The sequence below is a fragment of the Aptenodytes patagonicus genome, chromosome 1 (assembly GCF_965638725.1).
Source record: "Aptenodytes patagonicus chromosome 1, bAptPat1.pri.cur, whole genome shotgun sequence".
NCBI lineage: Eukaryota > Metazoa > Chordata > Aves > Sphenisciformes > Spheniscidae > Aptenodytes > Aptenodytes patagonicus.
In genome coordinates, this window is record NC_134949.1 from 67,521,528 (window position 1) to 67,548,017 (window position 26,490).

At 41.3% G+C, this 26,490-nt stretch overlaps 1 protein-coding gene across 3 annotated transcripts in view; it reads right to left on the reverse strand.

Annotated features, from left to right (window-relative positions):
- Nucleotides 1-23,488, reverse strand: part of FGD4 (FYVE, RhoGEF and PH domain containing 4) — a 112,241-nt gene extending 88,753 nt beyond the window's left edge. The window contains exon 1 of one of the 3 annotated variants that reach the window (XM_076340529.1): nucleotides 23,272-23,488. In XM_076340529.1, coding sequence (XP_076196644.1) covers nucleotides 23,272-23,413 — 142 coding nt within the window. In that variant the 5' untranslated portion in view covers nucleotides 23,414-23,488. Of the gene's footprint in view, nucleotides 1-666; nucleotides 683-12,042; nucleotides 12,059-23,271 lie in introns of those variants that run through there. The other 2 variants (XM_076340554.1, XM_076340537.1) reach the window with 2 other exon arrangements.
- Nucleotides 23,489-26,490: the final 3,002 nt, after the last annotated feature.

Sequence of the window (26,490 nt, forward strand, 5' to 3'; positions counted from 1 at the left end):
AGACAAAGAAGGAAGTTTTAAAAATAAACCTAATTGCACACACTGACATTGGCTCACCAGTTTCATTTTGACTATTACAGAGAGATAAAGTATTACTGAGGAACGTTTACTTTTTCTTCTTTTTATTATTTTTATTTATTTTTAAAAACCAGACACAAGTTGCGTTTCGCAAAGAAACAAGCTGTTCTCTGAGATACCTAGGTGATCACTGGGAACCTCCACTACATAAAGACTGTATTTAATCAGAACTGATTTGCATTACAGTTACAGTGCTGTGTACCACAGTCTTTATGCTCCACAGTCTCATGGTTGCAGTGCAGTCTGATGCAAAAAAACGACCATGAGCTATTTCTAGGCAATGTCAGGATCCTAAAGCCAAGGACAAAAATTCACAGGAAGATCACATAACATGGCAGTAGGCTAAAGAGTACAGGGCTAGGACTTCATGAACTATGGCAGACAACTCAGATAAAAGGACTTCCAATAGTCCCAGGAGGCCAGGAGAGAACAGTAACTTTTAAGCCAGCCAGTGCCTTGTACAAAGCAATGTCTGGCAAGCCCTGAACCAGATCATTAAAGAAGTCAGAAGGAAAGAATTAAAAAAAGAAAGAAGAAAGGAGGAAAAAAAGAAGAGAGCTCATGACAGAACGACCTTAGTAGACTGACCTTTCTGGAAAGGATGCCACCGGTACGATTGGAGGGCCATCAGCTGCACAGAAGGAACAGGCAGGCTGCTTTCACGCCTTCAACAATGCCTGGGGAAGGGCTCAGTGGCAGCTCAGGCCGAGTACGGAAACTGAAAGGTATTGAGCTGTAAGTCTAAAAACCAAAGAGACTTGGCATATTTCCCATTGTGTGTAAATTAGCTAGAAAGATGAGAATGTTAGAGCTCCACATGATTCATTTGGGTTCTGGTAATAAATAGCATGCAAGCATGTTTAGCTGCTGAATTCAGTCAAAGCAGAACATACATATGTTCGCTTCCAAACTAAACTTCAAAGGAGAAAATTCATTCTATACAGAAAGGACAACTGATAGACTGTCCACCTTCTCACCTACTCCATTTAGCTCATCTCCTCACACGTAACCTTTTCTGTTCTTTTACCTGTTCTTCCAATTCACTCTACCTGAATATGCTCGTTTCCCTTGCTGCGTGTCTGTATGAGTATCAGCAGTCTCCTACACATACAAGCACATGAACACACACACATTACGTCCTGCTCGCACTACAACCCCCGCACTTCTTCCTCCACAGCCTGCAGCCCATGGAAGAAAGGGTGGCAAAAGCAATGCCTAAGCCTCTTGCGAAGGCCTTGCTGAGCAGATTGCAGGTAGCACCACCCCCAATACAACGCAGGACCCTTAATTTACAACCTGCTTAAAACCTGCACTCCGCATTTGGAAAGAACTTCCATTTTTCCTTTCCCTCCCTTTTTCCTTCTTAAAGCACATTACGGCTGCAAACTTCAGTTAATAACTGTGGTGTTTACAGTTTTACCTGAGACCACTGCAGGCCCTGGGGTCATATACCTGACTAATGCTGAAACTTAGTATCTCTGGATTCTCTCTCAAAGTTAATACAGAGGTAACAGGTGCTCATTACTAAGAATTTTGAAGTCCCCATTTGATAAAGTTTACAAAAAAGTGAGTATAGGATTGGCACAAGTGGAAATTTTTACAATTTTCTGAATGTAGGTGGCTTGGTTTGTCCCAGTTACTTTAGACACACAAGAAGCAGCTTAGGAAGATGGGAAGGGTTTTCTTACGGGTGACAGACAACACTTCACATAGAAACAATAAGTGTATCAGTCAACTATGCTTTGTTCTTTGGATTTACAAAAACAAAACTGAACTCCCTCTCCTCCCCCTATGCCTGGCTTCTGTAAAATTTACAGAATTGAAATTAGCAATATAATTTTAATATACTTTCTTCTAAGCAAACATTTTCCCTTGAAAATGGTATTTCATACTCAGAACATCAGTTCTTTCTGCTGTGTTCCCAGAACTCCTATAAGAACACAAATGCCTTGTTTAAAGCATCATTTTCTTCCCTCCTTATTTCAAAGTGCACACAGCCCTGTCGAAGGAGGACTTCATGGTTCCATCAAGGCAGCAGAGAGGAAGCATCTAAATCTAAATAAGGCCTTTCATCTGTCATACAGTACAAACAGACAGACCCAATATAGCTCATTCTTTAGTCATACAAGACTTGTGCTTTGAGGTTACACTTTCCTAAACAAAGCCCCAGCTGCACTTCAAGTTAAGTACTGCGAGCAGATTCACCAGAGAGAGCAAGAGCAAAAAATAAGCCTGAACTGCAACATTCAATTTTGGTGAAGTTCAGTGTACTCAAAAGCTTGACTTCCTACCTTTTTTTCTCTCTCCAGTCATACCAGTGTAAAAGACACTATCTCTCCTATGGCCCCTGCCTGGCTGAATTCATAACCCTCTATCTATGAGCACAGAAGCAGTATTTGGAGTAGCCTCCACATTAATATCAAGATCCCACCAACACTAAGTTTAGTGCAGAAAACATAAAGGACTGTAAACATCAGAACATAAACCATCTACAAAGAAAGCCATTGATAAATACAGGTCTAGAACTGGTTTCAACATACCAGCAGATCAACCCCACTAAAGTTTACGTGGGCATCTTGTAAACACCACAGCAAAGAAGTTTTGAGTGTCTGTCGGATTAGGCTGGCAATCTAATGCCCACCAGTGGTCTGTCACAGCAACATCTTGCAACTGTTAAGTTAGAGCAGTCCTGACAGAAGTCACTTCCAAAAAGCCTTTTCCTTTAAAACACTACTAAGATTTTAAGTGGTCATTGTTCTCAGTATTAATTGAGAAATAAAGTATTTTCAATACCTGAAGCTTTTTAAAAAAGAAAAGAAGTGAATCCATATAAGTCAGCATAGGCTTGCAAGTGATAGATTCCGGAATCATGAATACTGGGAGCCCAGGAGACAGCAGAAGGAATAGACATTTTGCTTTATGTGGAGCCGCCCTGGGAGTATATATCTGTGCTATATTGTGACCTTACCTGGCACATTTATAGGCTGCCATAAGACTTTCTGTGAACAGCCTTGATCACTGCCAAATCATGCTAATAGGCATAACAAGCGTGATAAATTGAAGAAGCAGAATTCTTTTTTTGTACTAGTTTTTCTTGCTCATGGCAGCGTACCTACCTTGAATAAAGCTGGTTAAAATTATTTACTGATGTTTCATAGAGGAATTCCCAAAAATTTTCTCTTTCATTTACCTTGCTCCAAAAGGAAAAAAGTAGTAGTTTTCCTCTTTCATGGGAAAATGAGCAGCTCTCCATCTTTGGTACTTTCTTCTCTAATTGCGGAACTAAATAGCATAACAGAGACCTCAGTGACATGTTCTTCATCTTAAGCCAGATTTAGAATAGCCTTAAAAGAAACACCATGCAAAGTCTCATTTTCTAATAAAAACCCTTTCTCCATCTTTGATCCTGGCAAACTCGCTCTGACAGCTACAATAAAGAAGAGGTTACTGCCACAGGCCAACTATTCTGATCACCTCCTAGAAGTTGGCATCCCAGGAAAAAAGCGGAATAACAGTTCATGGGAACAGCACAAATAAAGGAGTGGACAAAATGCAAATTCAAGGGCAGTAACATGCCTGGCTACTGCACAGGCATCCCATACAGTTAATGGAATTACACGGCAGCAGTCTTTCTCAGAGAGGTTTTTAAATCACTCAAAGAAGAATTTCTAATGCTTGTCTGCCAAACACCTCATGTGTCATTTATCCTTCCACAGCAGCAGCAAGCAGTTCACAGACTAAGTGCCCCTCCTTCAAGTTATGAGAAACCCCTGTTAGACTGAACTATTTAACAAAAATCAAAGCTACATTAAAAATATGCGTGAAAATTGTTCTTAAAAGGCAGCTATTGGAGCTTGTAAATCCCACCAATACAACTTGTAATTGCGCACACACATAATGTACCCAGACAGACCCCTTGCAGTTCTAAGTGTCTTCCATTTTTCTTGAACTATTTCCAGCACTTTTGGAAAACAGGTTATTTATTCTTAAAGAAAGCATGCCAATTATGGCAGGTCAATAAGGCCCCGCAGGAAGGGCAGCGTTGCTTTGCTCCCCCTTCAAAGGCAGATCACAAGCACTGCCTTCGTTAACAAGTATTGACTACCCTAATTACTGCATTCTAGACTCACATTTTCACTGCAGCACAAACCTCAGCTGTCTGCAGATGCCATTTGCCCAGGTTAGATTTTGCTCTTACTGACAACACTCTGAAAAGGGGCAGGCAAACTTTTTTTTTTTTATAGATGATATGTACTTTTTATAGAATCATAGAATAGTTTGGGTTGGAAGGGACCTCTAAAGGTCATCTAGTCCAACCCCCCCTGCAATGAGCAGGGACATCTTCAACTAGATCAGGTTGCTCAGAGCCCCCTCCAACCTACTTTTGTTGGATTTCAAAAATAGCCACAATACCTAGGAATATACTTACTGACCCTAATCTTTCAAATTACATACCTGAACCTGTTGGTTTGCATGCCTAAAGTTAGAAAATACAAATCCAGTATTTAGACTTGTAAATTAGTGAACTGGTATTCAGAAGAGCTCCAACTCAGTGCCTCAGAAAAACAGGCTATTTAGCTGTTACATTTGTACAGAAAATCCTGGCTGTAGAACAGAACACTTTCAACCTTGTTCTCACAACTCTCTGATTAACCGCACTGAGCAATACTTTTGCTTTCCCTATGCATGATTTAGAAACAGAAAATCAATCCTACAGGTGGGAATTTTAAAAGGCTATTTTAATTCTGAATAACATTGTGGGAATTTAAAAAGGCTATTTTAATTCTGAATAACATTGTCGGCAGAATAGAATACAGTTTAATTTCTCCCCCCCCCTTAACATTCCTAGGTAAACAAATCCCCAACTACTTTTCCCCTTAAATATCCACTACATTAAATATCTGCCTTAAGAAAAAAAGTTCTATGGAAAATGATGACACCAATACCCTTACTATTCTGAAGCAGTTTTGTCTAATCACAGTAGCTTATTTACCTACCAGTGAAGACATATAAGAGCATTTGTTAAGAGTTTATGGATTCAATTCTTCTCCTTAGGTCAAAAGATGTTTCTTTCTACACCACACTGACTTCCTGCTCACATCCTCAATGCTGACACCCGAGGTGGCCGCACAACCTACACACTGAAGGGCTCGCTGTCTTTCACTTCCTTTTGTGACTTTCAAGGCCAAAATGAGGGAGAGCTTTTGTTCACCAGAATATTGCACTTTCAGTTACTTTATGAATATGCTGTTTTTTCAAAGTGGGAGCTTTACACCTACCTTCTGATATATCCTCTCATACCAATTTGCTCCTATCTAGGGATGCACAGGAAGATGCCAAGAACCAACACCAGCTCAAAACACCTCCCCTTCATTCTTACTGTTGCACTCTGCACGTGTAACACATGCTCCAGAAAGCAGATACTTAAGTGAACATTAAAAGTCTGTCTGGATGAATGGAAAGCACACTTCTGTAGCTACCAGAAGGATATATTGTTAGACTCCACTTCACCATTCCTTACATAGCAATTTGCTGCCTGCTGAGCATTGCCTGTTTTTTCTATAGGAAAGCCTGAAGTGACACCAAGTGAGTTTTTTGTCACCCACACCTGAGGGCCACTAGGTGTCTGAAAAAGACACCTGATCCTTGCCAGTTTACCTTTAAAACAAGGCATCCACACTGAAAATACATATGAGATTGGGTAAATATACTTCATCTTATTCTTAGTTATTTGGCTGAAGGAAGAAATCATTTTCACAGGAGATCCAGGACACAAAAGACACCACAGCTTCCAGCAATGTCTTCTGAGTTCCACAAGTATTACAGATTATAGTAATGAGATCATATCAGTTTTGGAATAGCCCTGCAGCTGAAACATCTTGTATTCATTGTATACAAGGTCAATGTTTTTGAAGGATGTCTCTTCACCACAATGTTGTCAAAGCAGTCTCAGTATCAGCAGAGCAGTCCAAAAGTGATAACCAGCTAAGTAGCTCTGGTTTCTCTAACTTAATAGTCTGTGGTGTGAAAACACCTTAAATATATATATATATAAAAACATCACCTTTAATCTTGTGCACTGTACTCTTTTCGAGTGGTTTATACAGCAACATGAAGCTTTAATACTTCTTTGTTCAATAAGATAGAGATATCAATCCAATAAAACATAGTAGCTGTCTCCTGTTTTTTGAAAGGAGAGGGAGGGCTACTGATCCTTTAAGGTTTCTTTTGCTTAGAAGACAATTCTGGATGTAAACCTATACCCATCACACAGACTACGATAAATAGGTCAAAAATATTTTATCAAACAAAATATTTGCAAAACCTTTGAAGACTGGCGATTTGCTCCTGAGATGAAAAATACATATACAAATGAGAAGATTACAAAGGAAACCGTGCTGGTTTTGAAGAAATAAGTTGTAAAGAGTCTCAATCCTTTCAAAACCATATTACCTGCTATACAGAGCTGCTATAAAATCAAAATTTAGCATTATATTAGCAACACAGACCCAGTATCTGATCAATATCTTAGGTATCTGCAATAGGGCTTTTTGTTTCTTAAAAAAATTAAACAATGAAAAATTTTCTGTTTGGAATATCAAGACTTTTAATGACACCAAAAAATACTGGGTTTCCACTTCACTTGAAAAATACCCCACAGTTCTCACTTAAAATCCCAGAAATCTAACAGCAGCCAGACAATCTCCAACTGCAGACAAATAGAAGATTTCAGTCTTATGAAATGGTCAGCCCATGATGCCATCAATCTTGGATTGCTCCATGTCATCTTGAGAATTACGTTCACTGTTCTGAGGGCTACTGCCAACCACTCAGCATGATAATTTAGTAAAACCAGGACTAACTTTCCTAGTCAGGTCAATGATTTGAAGCAGGCAACGAGATATACTTGGGATAGATGAAGCATGATTTTTAAGTGGCTTCAGTGTAGCGGCACACTTAATTCAAAACCATGGGTCAGATGTTTTTACTACTTTTGAACATCACATAGTACAGGATCCAGTGTTTTGGCCTACAATCTGGCAAAACAGTCCTAGGGATTTCTTCTTATTTAGATGGAAGCACACTGGACAAGTACATCTGCTTCTTATGTCCAAAAAAATAGAGCCATTAACTTGTACATCATTCCTTGTTATGCTACTCAGCCGTAAGAAGGAGGGACAGGGGAGAAAGTTGCTGAGACAAATTTATTTTGCCATCAGCAGATTCACTGACAGAATCAGAACAAGATTCACTAAGACTTTGGGAGCAGTCTCTGAAAGTAACTGTGAAGTTAAGTTACTTAAAGCCTGGGAACACAAGAAGAAGGTTGCATTTACACTTGTTTTTCTGTAAGGGCATCTATGGCCATGGAAGCAGAAAGGAAAACCGAGTTTTAGAAAGGTTTCACTATTCAGCATAACTGACCACAATCCAGATATGAAAAGGATAGCACAGGAATTATAGCAAAAGGAATTCTGAACACTAAAAGGTTAAGGGTCTTTTACCAGCAATAATCATCTTTATCCACTTCCATAGGCAGTTTATCCTCAATTCCAAATTTTTGTCATTGATCTCCAGCTCCAAGTTAGGCACTCACAAAGAAAGAAATATGCAGGTAAATTGCTCTGTTTTCATTCTAGACTTTGAACTAAGGATAGAAAACTAACATGCTAAGCTACTGCTAAATTTAACCATTTTATGATTAATCACAGATTAATCTATGAAAGAGATTTTTTTAATGAAGTCTGTGGGAAACAAACCTATGCTCTACCTGGTCATATTTCTTTCACCTTGAACATAAAAAAGACTAGGTCTGAGTAGATATAAATATACAGCCGATAGGGTAGAAATCACCTTACCTTCCATATCACGCGGCCAATTTACTCAGCACAACCATTTCTATTGAATCATAGCATCACCAGGCACAGAATATTTGCAAATGATTCACAGTTAAACTAAACCTTAGTGAAACTAAACCTGGTTTACTGGCTGTAGGTCAGTACCCAAGAGTTTCAAAGAGTCCAAAAAAGTTCAATGTATGAACATTCATCTTGAATGCAGTTCTTCCCCATGTCAGCCAGCTTTCTGTTTTGTTAAAAACTACACCGAGCGAGGAGCTTCATCTGTACATACATATAAAAGAAGATATAGGGAAGTATGCAGAACAGTTTGGTAACAGACAGATGGGATGATGACAGTACTCAGAGACATATGGACCTGTTGTAATCCATTAAAGAGTATGTTCCTCCACACAGTCACAAGCACTGCGTACACGACCAATACTGTTACCAGTTCGCCTTTTTCACTGGGTATGAAAAGCTCAGAGCCTCTAAGGAGCTTCTCCAGCTTTTCAAGTTATGCCCCTAGCAACTGCTAAATCAAAATGCAATCTGTAGGCCAGGCCCACAATCACTAGTAGGAAGGAAAAACCAGACCAACTTTGCTGAATCACAGCCAGCCGGAAATACAGCAGTAGCCCCTACCATCGGGGCACAGAACTACTGCGGCAGCGACGGCGGCCACGCCACCAGCTCCGGCCCAAAGAATGGCAGCAAGCGGCCACAACACTTCACAGTTGGGAAAATGTGACAGTCCGACACCTTCCCCATTGCTGTGTGTGTATAGCTGCTGTGGTGAACAGACTGAAGAGAGAATAAACCAGGCAGCACCCTTCGCATTCTGGTTCCAGCAATGAAGCAATTTAGGGTTTGGGGTTTTTGGTTTTTTGGGTTTTTTTTTAATAGAAGTTGGTGAAGAATTCAGTGAGGTGGTGTGGGGAAGGGAAATAAGGTTGTTTTAAATTCAAATATGAAGTCAAAGAAATTACTGCATTGACTTTGCCTGCCTGTTTTGAGCCTAGTAAGTGCAGGAACCCTACCTAAGCTTGTGTACCAACACTGAGTTAAATATTTATCTGTCAAGACTTGCCTACGTATTGTTGGATCTCGTACAATGTTTTATTGATATTTGTCAATAAAGAGCAATATGCAGCTGCTCATATTTTAAGTTTCCATAGGTACCATGTACTAATATTGAATTTTTGCATTTTCAACACAGCAAGGCACAATTTTGTGGGTAAAACAAAATGGTTTAAGTTTGAAAGATGATGAAGTTGAATAAAATTACTTAAATATAAATTACCTTATTAACTTCATATTAGAATTACCTTAACTGAAGTTGAATAAAATTCAGCTTTAGATTTCAAAACTCAGATTCTTGTCATATGTATAAGGTTAGCATATAAAATTACCTTCATTTTAACCTCTGAGTTGTAAAACACAGATGTGCTTTTTTTTTTTAATTGAAACACCTAAATTAGAATTAACAGAACAAGTCCACACCTGCCTCCTATTTAATATCAGATAAGTGAATCAGAGAGGACATGCAGACATTCTCCACAATCCACTAATCAGGAAACAAACATTATGCATCTTTTCAGAAAGTTATTTTGCCTGTGTATTCCTAAATGTCTCTGCTAAGTCCTAATTAGGGAACAGGATAATATTTAAAAAACAAAACAAAAACCAAAAATGCACATCTTCCAAGTTAATAAGGAGCAAACAGTAAAAGAGTTGGCTTTACTCTTCTTATGGTGTTTTTGCTAAGGAAAAGTAACCACAGGGAGTGATGAGCTGAAAGAAGAAACAAACCAGTTTAATGTCACATCAAAAAAAACCCTTTCATTGACTCAATATGCTGTGCAAAAAGGATCTTCAACTTATTTCTTTTACATTATAATCATTGTAGGAACCACAATAGTAGAATCAAAAAAGGCAGCCTATAGTAGTTTGCTGCTAAATTAAATTCTTGGTAGTAAATTCTTTGATAATTTCTTATTGTACCCAGATATATCTGGATCTCATCATGCTATGTAACATATAAGCAAAAAAAGAGATGATTATTCTGCAGAAGAGATTATTGTATTTTGATTATTTGTTCCACTTGTTCAGAACAGAAAGAACTTGCTTGCTTTCTACACCACGCTGAGGAGACCGGGAAGTGCGCAGCAACAGGAGAATCTTGGTGGACAAGGCTCCAGTACCACGCAAGTTGCTGCCTCACGCGCCCGTGCCTCGAGACCCTGCAGAAGGCAGCGGCTGCAGCAGACACTGTCCTTCAGATCACCTGCAGAAAAATCAGCCAGAGAGCACGCTGCCAACTGCAAGGCACTGATAAAAGCATGGTTGAAGTGGCCATTTGAAAAGGGAAAACTTTGACTTTAGACAACATTTGAGGCTCTTGATGTATTTCTAGTTTGACTGCTGTAGTAATAGACAAATGCAAGTTACTGCTGAGTTATTACAAATATTTTTAATGAAGATTTCTGACCACTAGAAACTTGCCTATAATCTATTACATTATCTTATAATATGAGACATGCATTAACTATTACATTCAACAAACAAAATTCACTCAGTTTACATTTTCGACACAAATTCAATATGGTATGTAAAAGAAAAGCTAGCCTTGTCATCAGTAGAAAATATTCCAAAGCCAATACTAAAAAACTGGCAACTTGATTGTGTCAGTCAACTGCCTTTGACCTCGTGCTTGCAGTAGCCACTGTGCTAACAGGGTAGGCAAGCAGCATTACTTAAACATACATGAGGGCAGATAACCCTGAAGAACAACCTCAGTTTGTGTAGCCCTTTTCCCTGTTACTCCATACATGTATGGCAGACATGGTTATTTCCAATGCAAGACAAAAAGCATTAACTGAAAGCCTCTCAATGAACTGGAGTTAAAAAAAAAATCAAGTTAGATGTGGCTAAGAGGCATTGCTCCTGACCTTTACTTACTAATATGAAGAAGAGTAAGCCAGGCTTAATGTCGGGGGTGGGGGGGTGGAAATCACATTATGCAATTGAAGGTTTAATACTTGAAGGTATTAACCATACCCAAATGCTTACGTCCAAACCGTATCCACATCCAACCATATCCTGGCGCCTAGGTCCAGTACAGTCTATCAAATTACATTAGGGATTAGATTGGCCCCCTGCTGTTTTATACACAGGGAATATTTTTAGATTACCAATAAAAGCGCCTTGGAAGAACAACCTATACTACGATGCCCGTGACAAAGCCAATGCATTGAGAAATCAGTCCCTTTGCTAGAACAATGCAGCACCGCAGCTCGCTGAAGCAGCCTGTGCAGTAAGAGCGCTGTGAGCTGGCAGACACCTAGCATTAGACACATTCTCCTCAGAAACCTTTATATTTTCTTAATCACAATTTTTAGTTCCTTATTTTCTACTTTAGCTTTTGAAGGTGTTTCCTTATTTTCCAGGAACTTTTAGGTAATATTTGTGGAGATTGCCATCATGTCCCAAATGGTTAAACACTGACCCAATAATGTTTGTAAAAATAATAACTAAAAAAATTTTTTTAAAACTCCTTTTTTTTCCTACAGTAGTTTCTGTCAGTGGCAACCCACCTATAACCTTCTGAACAACAAAAAAAAACCCCAACAAAATATTGATATCAGACCTCTTTATTTTACATAACACGGAAGTCTCTCAATTGACCTTCAAGGTCAAGGTTACAGTCTCTCAAATTGACCTCCAATTTGCTAAAAGATTTTAACTCTTTTTTTTTTTTTAATCATGTTTTCCACAACAGGATTAAAAAACACCCAACCAACCCACACTAACAGGAACCATGCTACAATTAAGGACCACACTCCCCAAATAATTAATTATATAATCATAATTTAAATAGCAGATCATTCAATGGTATAACATCCACATATAGAAAAAAAGATAGGGGAAGATGACAGAATACATTCCACACAAAAACATATATTATTTGCTTCTATTTACTTGAATATATGTCATTCAAAAGCTTATGGTAAAAACGGAGGTGGTTCTTCATTAGCATAGGATTACCTAGTTTTATTCTATGTGGCTTGTTAGCAGCTGCTGTAAAGCAGTTCAGAAGTTTTCATTTAAAATCTAACACACTTACCAGCTATCAGAATTCTCCTGCCTTCTCTCAATGTAAGCCCACACACCAAGAAAAATAAAAAAGAAAAAATCCTTAGGATAAAGAGTCCTTTCAGCACCATGCAGTCAGCTTGCAGTCCTCTCTCCTTACTTCCAGTTACTAAATAGCTTCTGCTTTTCTAACCCCTTGTGTACCACACCTGGAAAAAACCCTTATCAGAAAGCTGATCCTGCTTCTACGCCCTGAGCCACTGTAAACATTGTATTTTAACTTCAAACAACCTGTCCTTCCGCATGTACCAAAAAAAAAAAAAAAAAAATCCAACTGCAGTACCTCAGGTACCTCAGCTCTGTGTATTTCAGTTTCCAGCTCTGCTAGCCTTACCCACTTTTAGGCTTGCCTGTCATCTCACTGACTATAATAAGCATGCAGTCCTTGTCAGTCTTAGCAAGGATTACATATTCTCACTTTTCATATTTAAAAAGCATTTTTCCTTCCTGAAACTGAAGCTAACATTTGACAGCAAACAGCTACTTTGTTTGATTTCTTAAGGGAGGAAAAATACTTAGAGAAATTCCTCCATTTTCATCCCAAACTATAGATTCAGGGTGGTATGTGGGCACAAAGGCAGCCCAAATATTAATGACACAAAGGACTACCTCAGAATGAACATATGGGAAGTAGAGAGGGGCAGCAGAGAGGGTTTTTTTTCTTCCGATATGTACTTTTGTACTAGCAAACAGAGCTGAGCAGAGCACTGTGGAAAATAGAAAACTACTAAATACATGCACTCCCATAGTCTTCACAGAGCACAAGTCATCTACTTCTGCTCAGGTCTCTAATCTCCTTCCCTGAGACCAAAGGAAGGAAATAGTGAAAGATTTACTGTTTTTTTTAAGGCAGCACTGGTGTGAGCAATAGCACTCTACACCACAGGGCAGCAGAGGGAATCTGATTTTTTTTCTTTTCCCTGCAGCAAACTCTCTCCAAGATGTCACTCTAATAGAGAATGTCCGTAATTTTTTCCTGATCTGTAGAATATCTCCCAAGCACCTCCAGGCAAAAGGAAAGAATCGGAAAGCCTGGCGCTGCAAAGGGGCATTTATGACACTTACTGGGCCTGAACAACATAACTTGAGTTTTCATTTGCAGTGCTGCATAGTCACTTCTCTACAAGCGAGCATTTGGATTCTGTAACTTCGCCAAATGCGAGTATTCATTACATCACGCCTAGACATATTAACTGGAAAAGAGTTATGTTAAACTGCTGTGCCCCAGATCCGTTCACCATGCAGATATTTCAGCAGCATTACCAACCCAGTCTTCCTGACAGTGGCCATTTTTCTCTGTGTCAGCTTTAAAAACACTTTCCTTTTTGAAAGGACTATGTTAATATTCTCTCAGAAAACCATAGTGCAAGTCATGAATTTTAAAGAATAAGAGTCTGAATTATTTGTATCAAAGAAATTTTAGAAGACCGTGAAGGCTTTCTGATGTCTCATATAAGAGGATCGTGGTCCCGCTCACAGTTGTCAAATACCGCGTGCTATTTCAGATGAATGCTGAACATGTATGCCTTGATCCCAGCTGAACAGGAGCAATCAATAAGGGCTTGGCAAACGCCTTTCAACATCACTGTCTAACCCTGTGGGGAAAAAAGTAATCTGACAATTTGAGATGTGTGAGACACCCCTAGAAATACTCTTCAGTTTTCTAAATGACGTAAATATTTAAATCAGTAAATCATAAAACATACACAGTGAAACTACTTAATCCCTTTTTCATTTAGAACCTATCACCTTCCTATCTCAACATTTTCTGTAAGCTACATGAGGCACAAAAACCAATTAAGATTAGTTTTAATCAGGATCCAATCCGACACAACCGCTGAATGGCATTTAGGAAATAACAAGGAGGACACAATATTCGCGGTGGTAAGATTCACGTTATGTACTACATTTCAACATCCCAATATTACTCAGATTTCAAAATGGTAAGCCTACTTTTTTGTTACAGCTCAACTGCATTTGCTGAAAACAACCAAAAAAAAAACCCATATAAAACTAGTTAACTACACCGTTGGTACCAGCCACATAAGAAAAGCAGAGATTATACTGTTAAAAGTTAACAGTTGTTAAAACCAGGAAGTAATAATTCTCTACAGTTAGGATGAACAGATGCTTGTTTGTTTAAGCTCTATCAAAATCCTTGGAAGAGGTAACTCATTTGGGTTTTGAAGTTCCTTTAAATTCCTGATTAATACAGACAGTGTTAATATTATTCTCATTTCTATGAACAAAAGGCTTTTAGTATATCCTGTGCACAAGCAGTAAAGTCCTTATACAGAAAGTAAGTAAGATAAACACTTAAAGGGGCAATTCTCCACACTGAAGTTGAACACCAAGGGCAGCCCACGCCAATACTAGCCAGGTCTCTTGCTGACCACACACAGCCATTGGGATGGACTTTTTTCTCCCCCTTTGACTGCATGTCAGGAATGTTATTCTGAAGATATCCTCTATGCTTGATACAGGACAGGGAAAGGATATAAGGAAGTTTAGAAATAGATTACGTGCACAAACAACCAGTTGGGTTGTTGTGTTTTGACTTGCTTACACCTTTCCACTCAACCTAACCACAAAAGCCACCACAGAGCGCTACAGCAATTACCTGCTGCTACCTGACCTAGCTTGGCGGTCTCTAAACAGCATGTTAACAGCCAGCTCAGGCGTTAGCATGCCCTTCATTTGTAAGCCTGGTGAGCATATTTGTCCACTGGATCACATATAGATTAATAAATTATAAAGAACACTGTTTACTACATTATCATGCATAACCCAAGAGAGCGTGAAGGTAATTACAGAGCAACAGTTGGGGCAGGTTACCAGAACTTGATGAAAGTCAACTTAAACTTCTGCATTAATGACCACTCAATTTTCTAAAATGGACAATTATTTTTAGTAGTAAATAGATGCAACTTGCTTTCAAATTTAAAATGCATCTTAATAAAATTCACATAATTCCATACTTAGAATTAAAATAAGCCAAAACACAAATGCTGAATAATTTTATGCACTGATAGGAATTCTCATTTTATTGTATATACCACAAAAATCAGGTGTTTTACAAAGCCTCCCCTAGAATCACATTTTCACCTGAGAATGCTTTTATTTTAAAGACATAAAAGCCCTCTTTTTTAAGAATTAAGAAGTTACAGGCATTCAAAGGGCAAATAAAAAGGATCCCCAAGAACTCTTGAAAACCATCCTCAGGTGTCTGTCATCCCACATAACCTTCTTGAATGCTATAGTACTGCTAGCCCATACAAGAATAGCTGAAGTACAAGAGGATTCTACCTTCACAGATGAAATGTAATTTCTTAATGACAGAAGTTAGTGTCAGAATGAAAAGGAATGTGCAGTATGCTTGTATTAAGATAGGGACATTTTGGCAAGAGTCAACTGCAGAAAAGGCTAGCAGTATAATTGCATAGAACTGAAAAAGCTTCAGTTCTATCAAAAACAATTTATTTTTTCTGTATTAGTGACTTTGTTTTGATTCTTAAATCACCAGTTCTGAAGATGAATGTAATTAGCCAGTAAGTTTCATCTCCTAACTCAACTACTGATGTTAATACAAATAATGCGTATATTAATATTCAATTAAGAAACCAAAGTGTCACAGACAAGATCATGAATGGTGGTACGTGAGAGCAAAGAGGAAAAACATTCTGATTACTCACTGCAAGTAGTTGCCATCAAGCCCTTCTGATACAAGACAAAACATTAAAAAGGAACTTATCTTCAAATATTATTTGCTTTAACAATTTTACAATTCAGGTAATTTATAGGGGTTTTTTTAAAGTCTGCTGTAGACCATAACTTTGATTTTTGATTTAAAATACCTGTTTCACAGTGGAAGAGAACCTGGGAGTCTGAAACAGCTTAAGCAACTGAATGCCTCAGCCTAGTAGGAATGATAAAAAGCTACCAATATAACCCTTAAGTAAATGAATAAAAAGTTGCCCTACCCCAGCATACTAGCTGGAGCTTAAAGACTAAACAGTCTCTGCAAGGAACAGAGACTGGTCGGGTCAGGATCCTCAGCCAGAACCAGGAGCAGTGGCAGGGAGCTCTACACTCCCTCCCTCCCTCTTCTACCTCCAGAAGCCACCAGGTACGGGCAGGAGGATCTGCTCTCAGATCAAGGCCTCTCATGCTTCACAGAAATAGAAGATATGTCCAAAGATGATGTTAGAAACCTCTATATTGACTTTTCCTTCGAGTGCTGCAAGGTCCCCAAAGAGATCACACAGGAGCCCCATCAGAAATCCAGCTGGTCCAGAGAAAGCACACAGCATTAAACCAGGGCCTAGGACAGCCACCTGCAGCAGGGCCACCAGCAGCCCTGGTACCGCAGCACTAGCACTCAGGGGCAGCTCAGACCCTGCAGGTTTCAAGTGTGCAGGAGCCAGAGTTACAACATAATTATACAGCTATAAGGCTGGGTGCCGTTACAGTAGCTGGAAGTCCCTACCATGAGGACTCAGTCACAACAGCGACCGACAGAACCAAAAGCCTAGCACAGAAACATCCCATGCTCAACTAATAAAAACCCAGATCTTTCAGAAGGCCAGAAGAAATCCAGCCACTAAATCAGTCAGAATTATTTTTAATCATTGGTCACCATCTTTGCTCCCCGATCCTCATCTACATCTGGGCACACTAGCATCTACTTGAGAGGGAGGGCAAGTGCCTGCAGTTACTCACGAGGGGAAGGCTAGACCTGTAAATCAGCTGCATTATCATCTCTGCTGCAAGACAACATTTGTTCAGAAGTCAGGAATAAATCACAGGATTTCACATCTCACATTACAGTTCCACCACGCTTTTCCTTCTTTCCAGGCTATTTAACATATTTTACATTAACATCTGTGACAGGCTTAGCACTAATACTTAGTAACTAACATTATTTCATTGCTCTGCCCTACCTTCAACTCCATGTCTTCTGCCTCCAATTTTAATCCATTTTATGCTCCATTTTACTGAGTTTCAGTGTAATCAGAGGCATCAAATTGCTCTGAAACTCATTCAAAATACATTTCTTTACATGTCTGACTTTGCAGTCTACTGTAGCAGTTTAGTTTTTCTCCTCTTCTGCTTTTACTCATTTTTCCGTATCTTCTGGTATCGCCTTACTGTTGTGTATTTGTGTGCTGGGACCGCATCTCTGATTTTTGCTTGGTTCATCAACTTTTCAACAAAGCCCCATCCTCCCTTCCCTTAATTTCAAAAGTCTTTTCTTCTGCTAAAGCCATCTCTTAAAATGCTACTTCGAAGGCAGCTAGTTCAAGAAACCATTAAAGATTTCTCTTTTGATTTCCTCCTTTTACTTGGTTGGGTTATTGACAAAACTACCGCTCTGGGGATACCCTCTCTAAACAGAATTCTCTCTCCCCTTGTCAGAAGTACAGGAGTGTGTTGATCCAGTTTGCCTGAATATATCAAGCTGTCCACAGCTATGCATTTGATTAAAACATTTTGACCATCAAGAGCTGGAGGCAAAGTTTATTCATAGATTTAACATGATGGAAGGGATCATTCTGATCATCTAAGTGTAACTATTCATCCTGGATCGCCCTATATTCAGGAGCAATATTACATGCAGTATCCCATACTGGAACAGAAAGCCATTCTTACCCTCATAGAAAAAGGAGTCTCAGCTACAAGATTCGCAGCCAGTAATTTGATTAAAATATTGAATTGACAATAACATTTTGAAGAAAATCTACCCAGCATTAATGGAAGCCCACAAGTATCTTATTTTAAAATTTGCTTGCTTCATATTTTTCCTTTCCCTCTGACAAATCCCTCATCTGGGGAAGATAATTTGTCTCATATAGCAAATACGTAACACTTCTTTGAGACATAACAATACAAAACACAGCAGTTGGAATGCTTTATCACAGATCACACTGTACCCAAGACATACTGACATACAGCATCAAATAAAAATACTGCCCAGTTATAAACAGGATTTTGACTGAAATGCTGGGAGATGAGATAGTCCCTCACTATGACTTAAGAAGCGGGTGAAAAGTCTGACAACTGCAGTTTTAAGCAGCACAGGTATTGACAGACAAGGGACAAAATAATAGCCAAGGGCAAATCATTACTTTTTTTTGTATGAACAGGCTCAATATGTGTTTTACTGGTTGCCCAAAAGTAACAGATTCCTCGAGCAAGCTCTCCTTTTCCAATCCAAAAATCTCCCAACCACATTTAATCATTTATCTGCGAAAGCAACCTGCTCCTGTGATTTTGTGCAACAAACTAATTTGCATTGTGTGTGTAAGCTATTATTTTCCCAATTTCAACTATGCCTAAAAGCATTTCAGCAATAGTATTTACCAGCACCTCTGCAATTTTGCCCTCTCGCGGTATATTCTAAAGAAGCCTCTCCAGCAAAGAGCAGACTTACGTTATTTTCAGCAAATTCATGTAAAATTGTAACTCTTCTTTGAAACCCTTTGTGTATTGTCATTAGCAAGTCAAGCAGTTGTGAATACAAATTCTAATTTATTTAAGGAAATCACCATCCTGATCACCAGGAATTCAGTATTACAAGACCAACAACCATTATTGGGTAAAGCAGACATTGTTTGGGAAGGGCTAAACAGCCTCACCAAGCCAACCCAAGATACATGTATAAGCAACTTTCCTAGATAGTCTATGAACCAAACAGTACACTTATTGGCTTTGAAGGGATTATTTTGATCCTAAATATTTGCAGGAGAAGCGGGGGAAGAAAGGCATAAGAAAATAGTAAAATTATATTCAGGAAGCTGGGTTCCATTTCCTGGCACTTTCACACAACACATTTGCTTCAGTAGGAGGCACATGGGATTAATTTGGCTTACAGAAACAGGAAGCTCTCTAATAACAGACAGGAAAATGCATTTTCATGCAAGTTCTGCATAAAGCAATTTTTTATACTTTACTTTCCCTCGTTTTCAAGGGAGAGGAATATTTAGAAGCAATTTTGTATATGCTCACTTTCCTCTCTCAGTATTTTCAAGTATCAGCACTCCTTGATAAATCTCAACTTCAGAAAAATTTCAAAAACCCTGCATTCACCAGAAAAGCGTGCAAGGCAACTAGTTCTCTTTCATGGTGGTCTCTAATGCATCTGCAGATTCCAATCACTGCTTAAATTAGCCCTAATGATCATATAGGTTTTCCCTGAACACACTGTGTTCAGCAATCAGATTTTCAATCACTTCAGACCAGTCAAAGTGCAGCAGGTAACACAAAGCCACGAGCAAGGAGAATGATAGCCCAAAGTTCATTGTTGAACTATGCCCCTGCAGGGCATAGTTGTTCTTCAAGCTTTTAAAGAATAAACTCCTGAACAATAAAGACATTTTTCATAGACTAGAGCAGCATGCTATTAGTCTCATTTAGTTATCTCGCACTGCAAGATGGAAACCCAAAAGACTACTGAAATTTTGCTAACATAATCCCATAAAATCATATCCATTTAACAGGCAGAGATACAACAGTAGCGGCAGGAAACTATTTTTTTTTCCCTGTCAGTGTTTGCAGATACCTTGCTGCAGTGAATGCTGTCCTGAATGCAAATTACCTCAGCTCCCTAAGAGGCACACTGCAATGTCTGAGACTGCCAATATATAGTACGATGCCAGCAGACATATATTTAGGAAAAAGGGAACAGAAGAGAATAATCCAGAAAGGGTGTAAATTTGCACTTAAGCGAAAAAAGCCAAGGAATCAGTGCAAGATTTGAACTGCACAAAAAGTTAACCTAGTCTATGTGTAGCAAGGACAGAGGTGACTGTACTGATAGCTGGAAGAAGCTATTTCTTGCTATGAAAGCGAGCTACTGTGTCCTTGTGTTCTGAGACATGTCTCCACTACACAGCTAAATCAAGTCAACTAAGTGGAGATAAAACCTTCTAGGATAGCTTAATCCGATGCAGAATCAAAGTACTGCCATGCTCACACTTTGCAGAGCTTCTGGCTTGTGAAAGGTGCTGAACAAGCAAGCAGTAGCCTACACCCACTTCTTGGCAGATAGCTAATTTTGAGTCAACATGCATACATGCATTTGAAGTAAAGATTTGTTTAAGTTAGTATCAACTCTGAACTCAAATTTAGTAGAAAAAAAGACACCAAATCAACATTAGTTATTCCCTTCAAAACCAGATTATTTATCATGCTACTCCACGGAACGCTCTTCCCTAAACTGTCTCCAGATATCGGCCTTGACATTTTCCAGCCATTTCAAAGTATTTCTGAAGATTCAAGTACTCTTTTGTCCAATCCTTTAAATTAATGTCAACTTCTAATAGGAAGTAATTTTTGCTTTGTCTTGTAGGTAGTTAAACACACCGAGCTTTTTCAAACTGAAATATTAACAAAATTCAATTGCAATTTTGCACACGACAATGAACCTGAATGACTTGGACTATAGTATGTTGAGGAGGAGAACAATTTTTCTGTTAGAAGTCAGACACTTAGATTGCAATGCACAACAAAAGCCTGATGCTGTAACGGAAACCTTAAGTAGTCCATTTCAGCATTAGAAATTTTTCAAACACCACCAAGAATGGAAATAATTCCAGATCTTCTGTCTCCCAGCATAGAAAACATGATATTCCCTACTTCATCAGGCCAATGTCAAAGGCTCTGAGGAAACTATTGAGTGTCCAGGAGTTATAATAGGTCTTACTAAGTCTTCTCACTAATTAACACACAATTCACTAGTCTGAGAAGAGTTCCAATATGCCTGCCATATGCATAATCCGGGTTTTTTTCTAATGCATTTATAAGCAAATATAGCTCACGTAATACATCTAGTTTCTCCAGTTGCTTTCCAGATACAGATCTGAGACAACTGCCAGAGTCCCATCCCCAAGCAGTAACGTAACTAACTAGCACATTTCACAACACTTGGCAGAGACAAGGATTGGAGATGTGTGGGCTACACTAACTCCTCCTCCCCCCTAAGGTTTTCAAGCAGGTCAAAGGCATACTCCTGCATTAGAAAACCCCTTTAAAATCCAGTTAGCATTTTGCAAGCCAGAAAAGCATAAATACCTGAATTTTTTTTTTTTTTGATAGGCGAAAGAACACACCCAGCTTTATGTTGCACCTGGGGATTAAAGTTTATACTTGCAGAATCAAGGCAGTCTGATCACCTTTTATCAGCCACAGAAGCAGTCACATTCTGACTACAAAAAACAGAGAGGGAAGCTGTGAAGCTATCCTGGGATTATAGGATGCTGGAACACATGCCGCGGTGGCCACTGCCAACAGGAGGAGCAGATAGGGAGCCAAAGCCCCACTAAGAGAAAAGAAATTGTATACACAAGGCTTCTTCACCTCATTTTCTAGGAGAAATGGATTATGAATGAAAAAAGGAAGGATTTATGTACCTACATGAGAAAAGCTAAAAATCATCATCAAGTCTCCCTTTTATTTCCCACATCCCAATGACTCTTTGGGATTCATTTCCTTATCTTAATTTTGTGAGTTTTTCATATTGCAATCATATTTAACAATCATGATGCAAGAAAGTACTATGAAGTTGGTTATTGCAGTGCAGGGACATTTGATAAGCAGCATGTTGCTCTCGTCATGGCCCTCACAACCTTCCTGCCATCCAAAAGCCACAAGAAGAATGCTCACACTGAAAAGCTACATATTGCACATACATTTAGTAAATAAAAATCACCCGGTGGGTTTGGTGTGTGCACAGACGAAAAGAACAACAATAAAGATTGTAGATGAGTATGAAACTGTTATCCAGGAGTCCAAGGTAACAGTGAACAACTACAGAAGCCTAATGAAATGAAAAGTAGAAACAGAAAACACGGGGTCCCTGTTGTTACTATACCTCTGTTAGAGGACAATGAAATCCATTAAGTCTACATACTACAAATACAACTGCCAATTCCTCTTTCCCCGGTGTAAACATGCAAGTACAGCCTTTGAAAAAAAATCCCACCACCAGTAAAAAAATTGTGGATTCATGCACTTATCCAAAGCCACTACACATTAAAGCTAAAATAAAGCACACTATGAACAGCACTGTGATAGTCTGTTCTTATCTGTGCATGCTCATCGTTAAATTAAGCAGGCCTCTTGCCCAGGAAATTATGAAAAGACAGTCCCCAAGCAAAACATCCCTGTCCTTATATTTGGCATGTCATCATTCCCAACAATATAACAAGCATACGTCAGAGATTTCAAGCTTTATTTTGTCCACTTTGTCCTTCCACATCCATAAAACCAAGCTGCCATGATGTCACAAGCATGAGCACAGCATGTCACACCTGTCACATCACAGAATCACAGGTTTTAGACCGATAAATAGTTGTGTGCATTAACTCACTCGTAAGCAACAACCTTCTGAAGTTTGGATTTTATGACAGCTTATTTTTACAGCATGGCCAAGGTAACACAGATAACCAGCCTAAGCTGTCCACCCCTTTTAATAGTACTGCATTAATGTCGTAGCAGCTGCCTTCTGAAGCATAACATGTCAAACAAGTCTAACGCAGGTTTGTTGCTGAAAGGGTCAAAGAGGCATCGGGGAGGGGCAGGCGTGAGGCATGGGTCTGTCAGAGGAGGGAGACGGCTTCCTTGCCCGTCTAAGAGCTGTTAAAAGTACAACTTCGGAACATTTCGTGCCGAGATGGGGTCTGAGCGTATGAGCTGAGCTGCGGCCGCCCTGCCAGCCCGGCCGCCCCCGGCCCGAGGGCCCGGAGGGCTGCCCCTCCACCCCAGCTCAGCCCCTCCGCCAAGCGGCTCTGCAGCCGCCACGGCGGTCCACGGGGGCGCTTGTGCAAGCCTCATCTTCACCGCACAGGCACGCAGGGCAAAAGTTTACTAAATAAGCCTCTTCCCTGACTTTGAAGAGGAAACACAACCTTTTATTTATACAGACCGCCCGCTGCCAGCCGAACAGGCAGAGAAAGCCCGTAGGAGCTCGCCGCAGGAGTCAGCCCAAACCGAACCCGCGCGGCAGAGTGACCCGGGCAGGACGGCGCTGCCACCTTCCCCGCTCCCCCCGGCGCAAGCCGGCCCCGGGCCTGCCCGCCAGGTCCTCCCCGTCAGTGGGGCTCTCCCGCACGCCCCCGCAGCGCTGCGGTGCCGACAGCTGCGCCCGCGCTGACGGCGGGGCGGGGGGAGCGGCCAAGGCCAAAGGAACCGTTAGGGCCGTTACCTGCGGACGTCCTCCGGGCGGCCGCCCCCTGCGGGGGCCCCGCGGGGCAGGTGAGTGCTGCGCCATTCGAGGCGACGGCGGCGGGGCTGGATTTCCTGCGGATGGCCACCCGCCTGAAGTGCGCGCCCTCCGCTGCGCTCATCCTCGGGGCGGGGGAGAGACGGAGAAAGGCAGAGTGAGGGAGAAGCCGCAGGGTCCTCAGCGCCCTTCCCGCCCCGAGGGCGGCGGGGCAGGCATAGCCCCGAGACCAGCGCCTCCCTCCCAGCCCGCCCTGCGCCGGCCCCTCACCTGCCCGCCGTTCCCCGCCCCTTCCCTCCCCCGCCAGCACCTGACCGGGCGTCTCCTCCGCCCTGCCCTGCGCTACCTGCCCACCGGCCGCCTGCCCCGGGCGCGGCCCCCTGCCAGCATAGCGAGGCCTCGCCCTCCGCCGCCCAGTCCCGAGCCAGGGCTGCGCGGCAACTTCCCCGAGCCGGGCGCCCAGGGGCCGTCGGCGCAAGTTCCCCCCGCGCAGCGAAGTAGGTGCCGCGGGCGCCGCACCTGCTCTACTTCCTCCCGGCCGGCGCCGAGCCTCCCCGGCCCCCGCCCTGGCCCTGCGGGCGCCTGGCCGACCGCGTCACCTGGGGCCGTGGCTAACCCCGCTGCGCCCCACTCACGCACAGCCCCACCGTGTTTGTATGCTGCCTTCTCTCACAGCTCACCTCTGAAATGCCTTCCCTGGAAGGAAGCCCAATTTCTGTAAGATTTATCAGTGTACGTAAAAGAAGTTGGCCATAATGCAGTCCCCCTCTTCCAATGAGAAAATTCTCAAAGACGTCTGAGTCCTAGCACTTAAAAGTGAGTTTTGATGCCAGGGATGGAACTGCAATACTTGCATCGATAATAATTCCAGCTAAAATGGTTCATTCAGGCCAAAGCAGTTGCCTCTCTCTCTAAATTTTAATCAATATTAACTGAGAAAGGCAATCAGAAGGCTATGCTGCTGTGAGACCTGGGATTAAGTTTGTTTATATAGCAATAGTGTCCGAAGGCACCTATTTACCTGCTTAACTGAGACATGATGTTTGGAGGCAGAACGTCACCACCTGTCCCACCATGAGAGTGAGTAACAGCAGTCTGTGGTATGCAAGGTGAGAGCTTTTGAGTCAGTCAGGGGCTTGATGTGGTGCAGTTAGAGGCAAACCAGTTGTAAAGTGGTGTTCCCGCTACATGGGGATTTCCTGGGTTTTAGGGCTTCTTTAAAAGATGGCCTCCCGTTTCATAACATGCTGCCTCATTTGCCATCAGCAAAACTTGGAGTTTTTCCTCACAAAAGAGAGGGAGTGCAGTCAGCCACACTACAGGGATGTTCTTCCCTTGGCAATGGTCCAACACAACCTTTAGTTGCCAGGAAGCCCATGAATTGCTGGAGCCTGGAAGAATATTCTGGGGAAGTACCCCTCTGCACTTGCCCTGCTCTTACATCTTTTTTTGGCCACTGTCAGGGATGGGAAGTGGGCAAGAGAGACCTTTCATTTGACCCGTACAGCCACTCTTATGCTCTTACATCTTCAGCAGTGAGATTTTATGGACTGCTCAGGCAAGCTGCTGACTTTGCAAGTTCCTTGTCTCCCAAGGGATGAGGATACCTTTCGTCAGCACCCACAGAGTCATGCATGCAACATGGCCACGTCTGCATGGGGGAACCACGTGACGGGGCATCACCTTCCTCCAGAGTCCTGTGCTACGGTGTGAGGCTCCTGCTGAGTCTTTTCCAGCGGGCTTCCTTGGCATGCAGGACCTGATGGTAACACACTTTCTCCTGATATCAGGGGACCACCTGTGTGAGGCACCAGCCATGTCTGACCCATGGGAGGCATGGCAGCAGAGAGAGGCCGTGGTGGTGCTACCTGTACCACACATGAAGCATCAAAGGATCACGAGGTGGAAGTCGAATGGGTGGGTCTTCTGCTTTCAGTGTTACAAAGCAGGTCAGCAATGAGCACAGGTGGAACTGGTGTAGCTGGGACATCTGCCACCACGTGCCAAGGATCTCAGTCCTTTGGTCTCTTCATGAAATCATTCTCTTCTGGAAGAAGGTTGATATCTTACAGCCACCCCTTTCATTTTCCACTAAAAATGAGGCAGTCAGATCACCTCCTGGATTTTATTTGTGTGCTTGCAATTGCAAACATTGGGTTTTACTTTTGCAAACATACAAAAAAGGCAGTGATTCAGAGGTAAAAGACTGATTTATTTCCTGACTTCAGTCACCTGACCTGGGCTGGGCATATGGAGATGAATATACTTATGAAGCGCAGTAGTACCTGCTGACTTAATTACAATGAGCTAGAGATTCCTGTAAACTTTAGCTACATACAGTTCATGGATGTGTACCAAGGATCAATCATTAACTCATTCAGATAAAAATCTTCTTCCAGAACACCAGTGCGCATTTAAATTTTCCTCTGGATTCAGACTAATTCTGGTACTGAGTAATCTTTAATTTACCAATTTAAACAAGGAGAGAGCAAGAGAAGCAGAGAACCTCCCATTAGTAATTCTCAAAGCACTTCACCAAGGAGGAAGTATCAGCCTCTCTTGATGGGGCAGGAAAATGAGGTATTATGGGAAGAAGTCATTTGTTCAAAGTTGTCCAAGATGTCAATTGTGCTGCTTTTGGCTGGGATAGAGTTAATTTTCTTCACAGTAGCTAGTATGGGGCTATGTTTTGGACTTGTGCTGAAAACAGTGTTGATAATACAGGGGTGTTTTCATTATTGCTGAGCAGTGCTGACACAGAGTCAAGGCCTTTTCTGCTTCCCACACCACCCCACCAGCGAGTAGGCTAGGGGTGCACAAGAAGTTGGGAGGGGACACAGCCAGGACAGCTGACCCCAACTGACCAAAGGGATATTCCACACCATATGACACCATGCTCAGCATATAAAGCTGGGGGAAGAAGGAAGCGGGGGAGATGTTCGGAGTGATGGCGTTTGTCTTCCCAAGTAACTGGTATGTGTGATAGAGCCCTGCTTTCCTGGAGATGGCTGAACACCTGCCTGCTGATGGGAAGCAGTGAATGAATTCCTTGTTTTGCTCTGCTTGTGCATGCATGGCTTTTGCTTTACCTATTAAACCATATTTATCTCAATCCATGAGTTTTCTCACTTTTACCCTTCTGGTTCTCTCCCCATCCTACAGGGCGGGGAGTGAGCAAGTGGCTGTGCGGTGCTTAGTTGC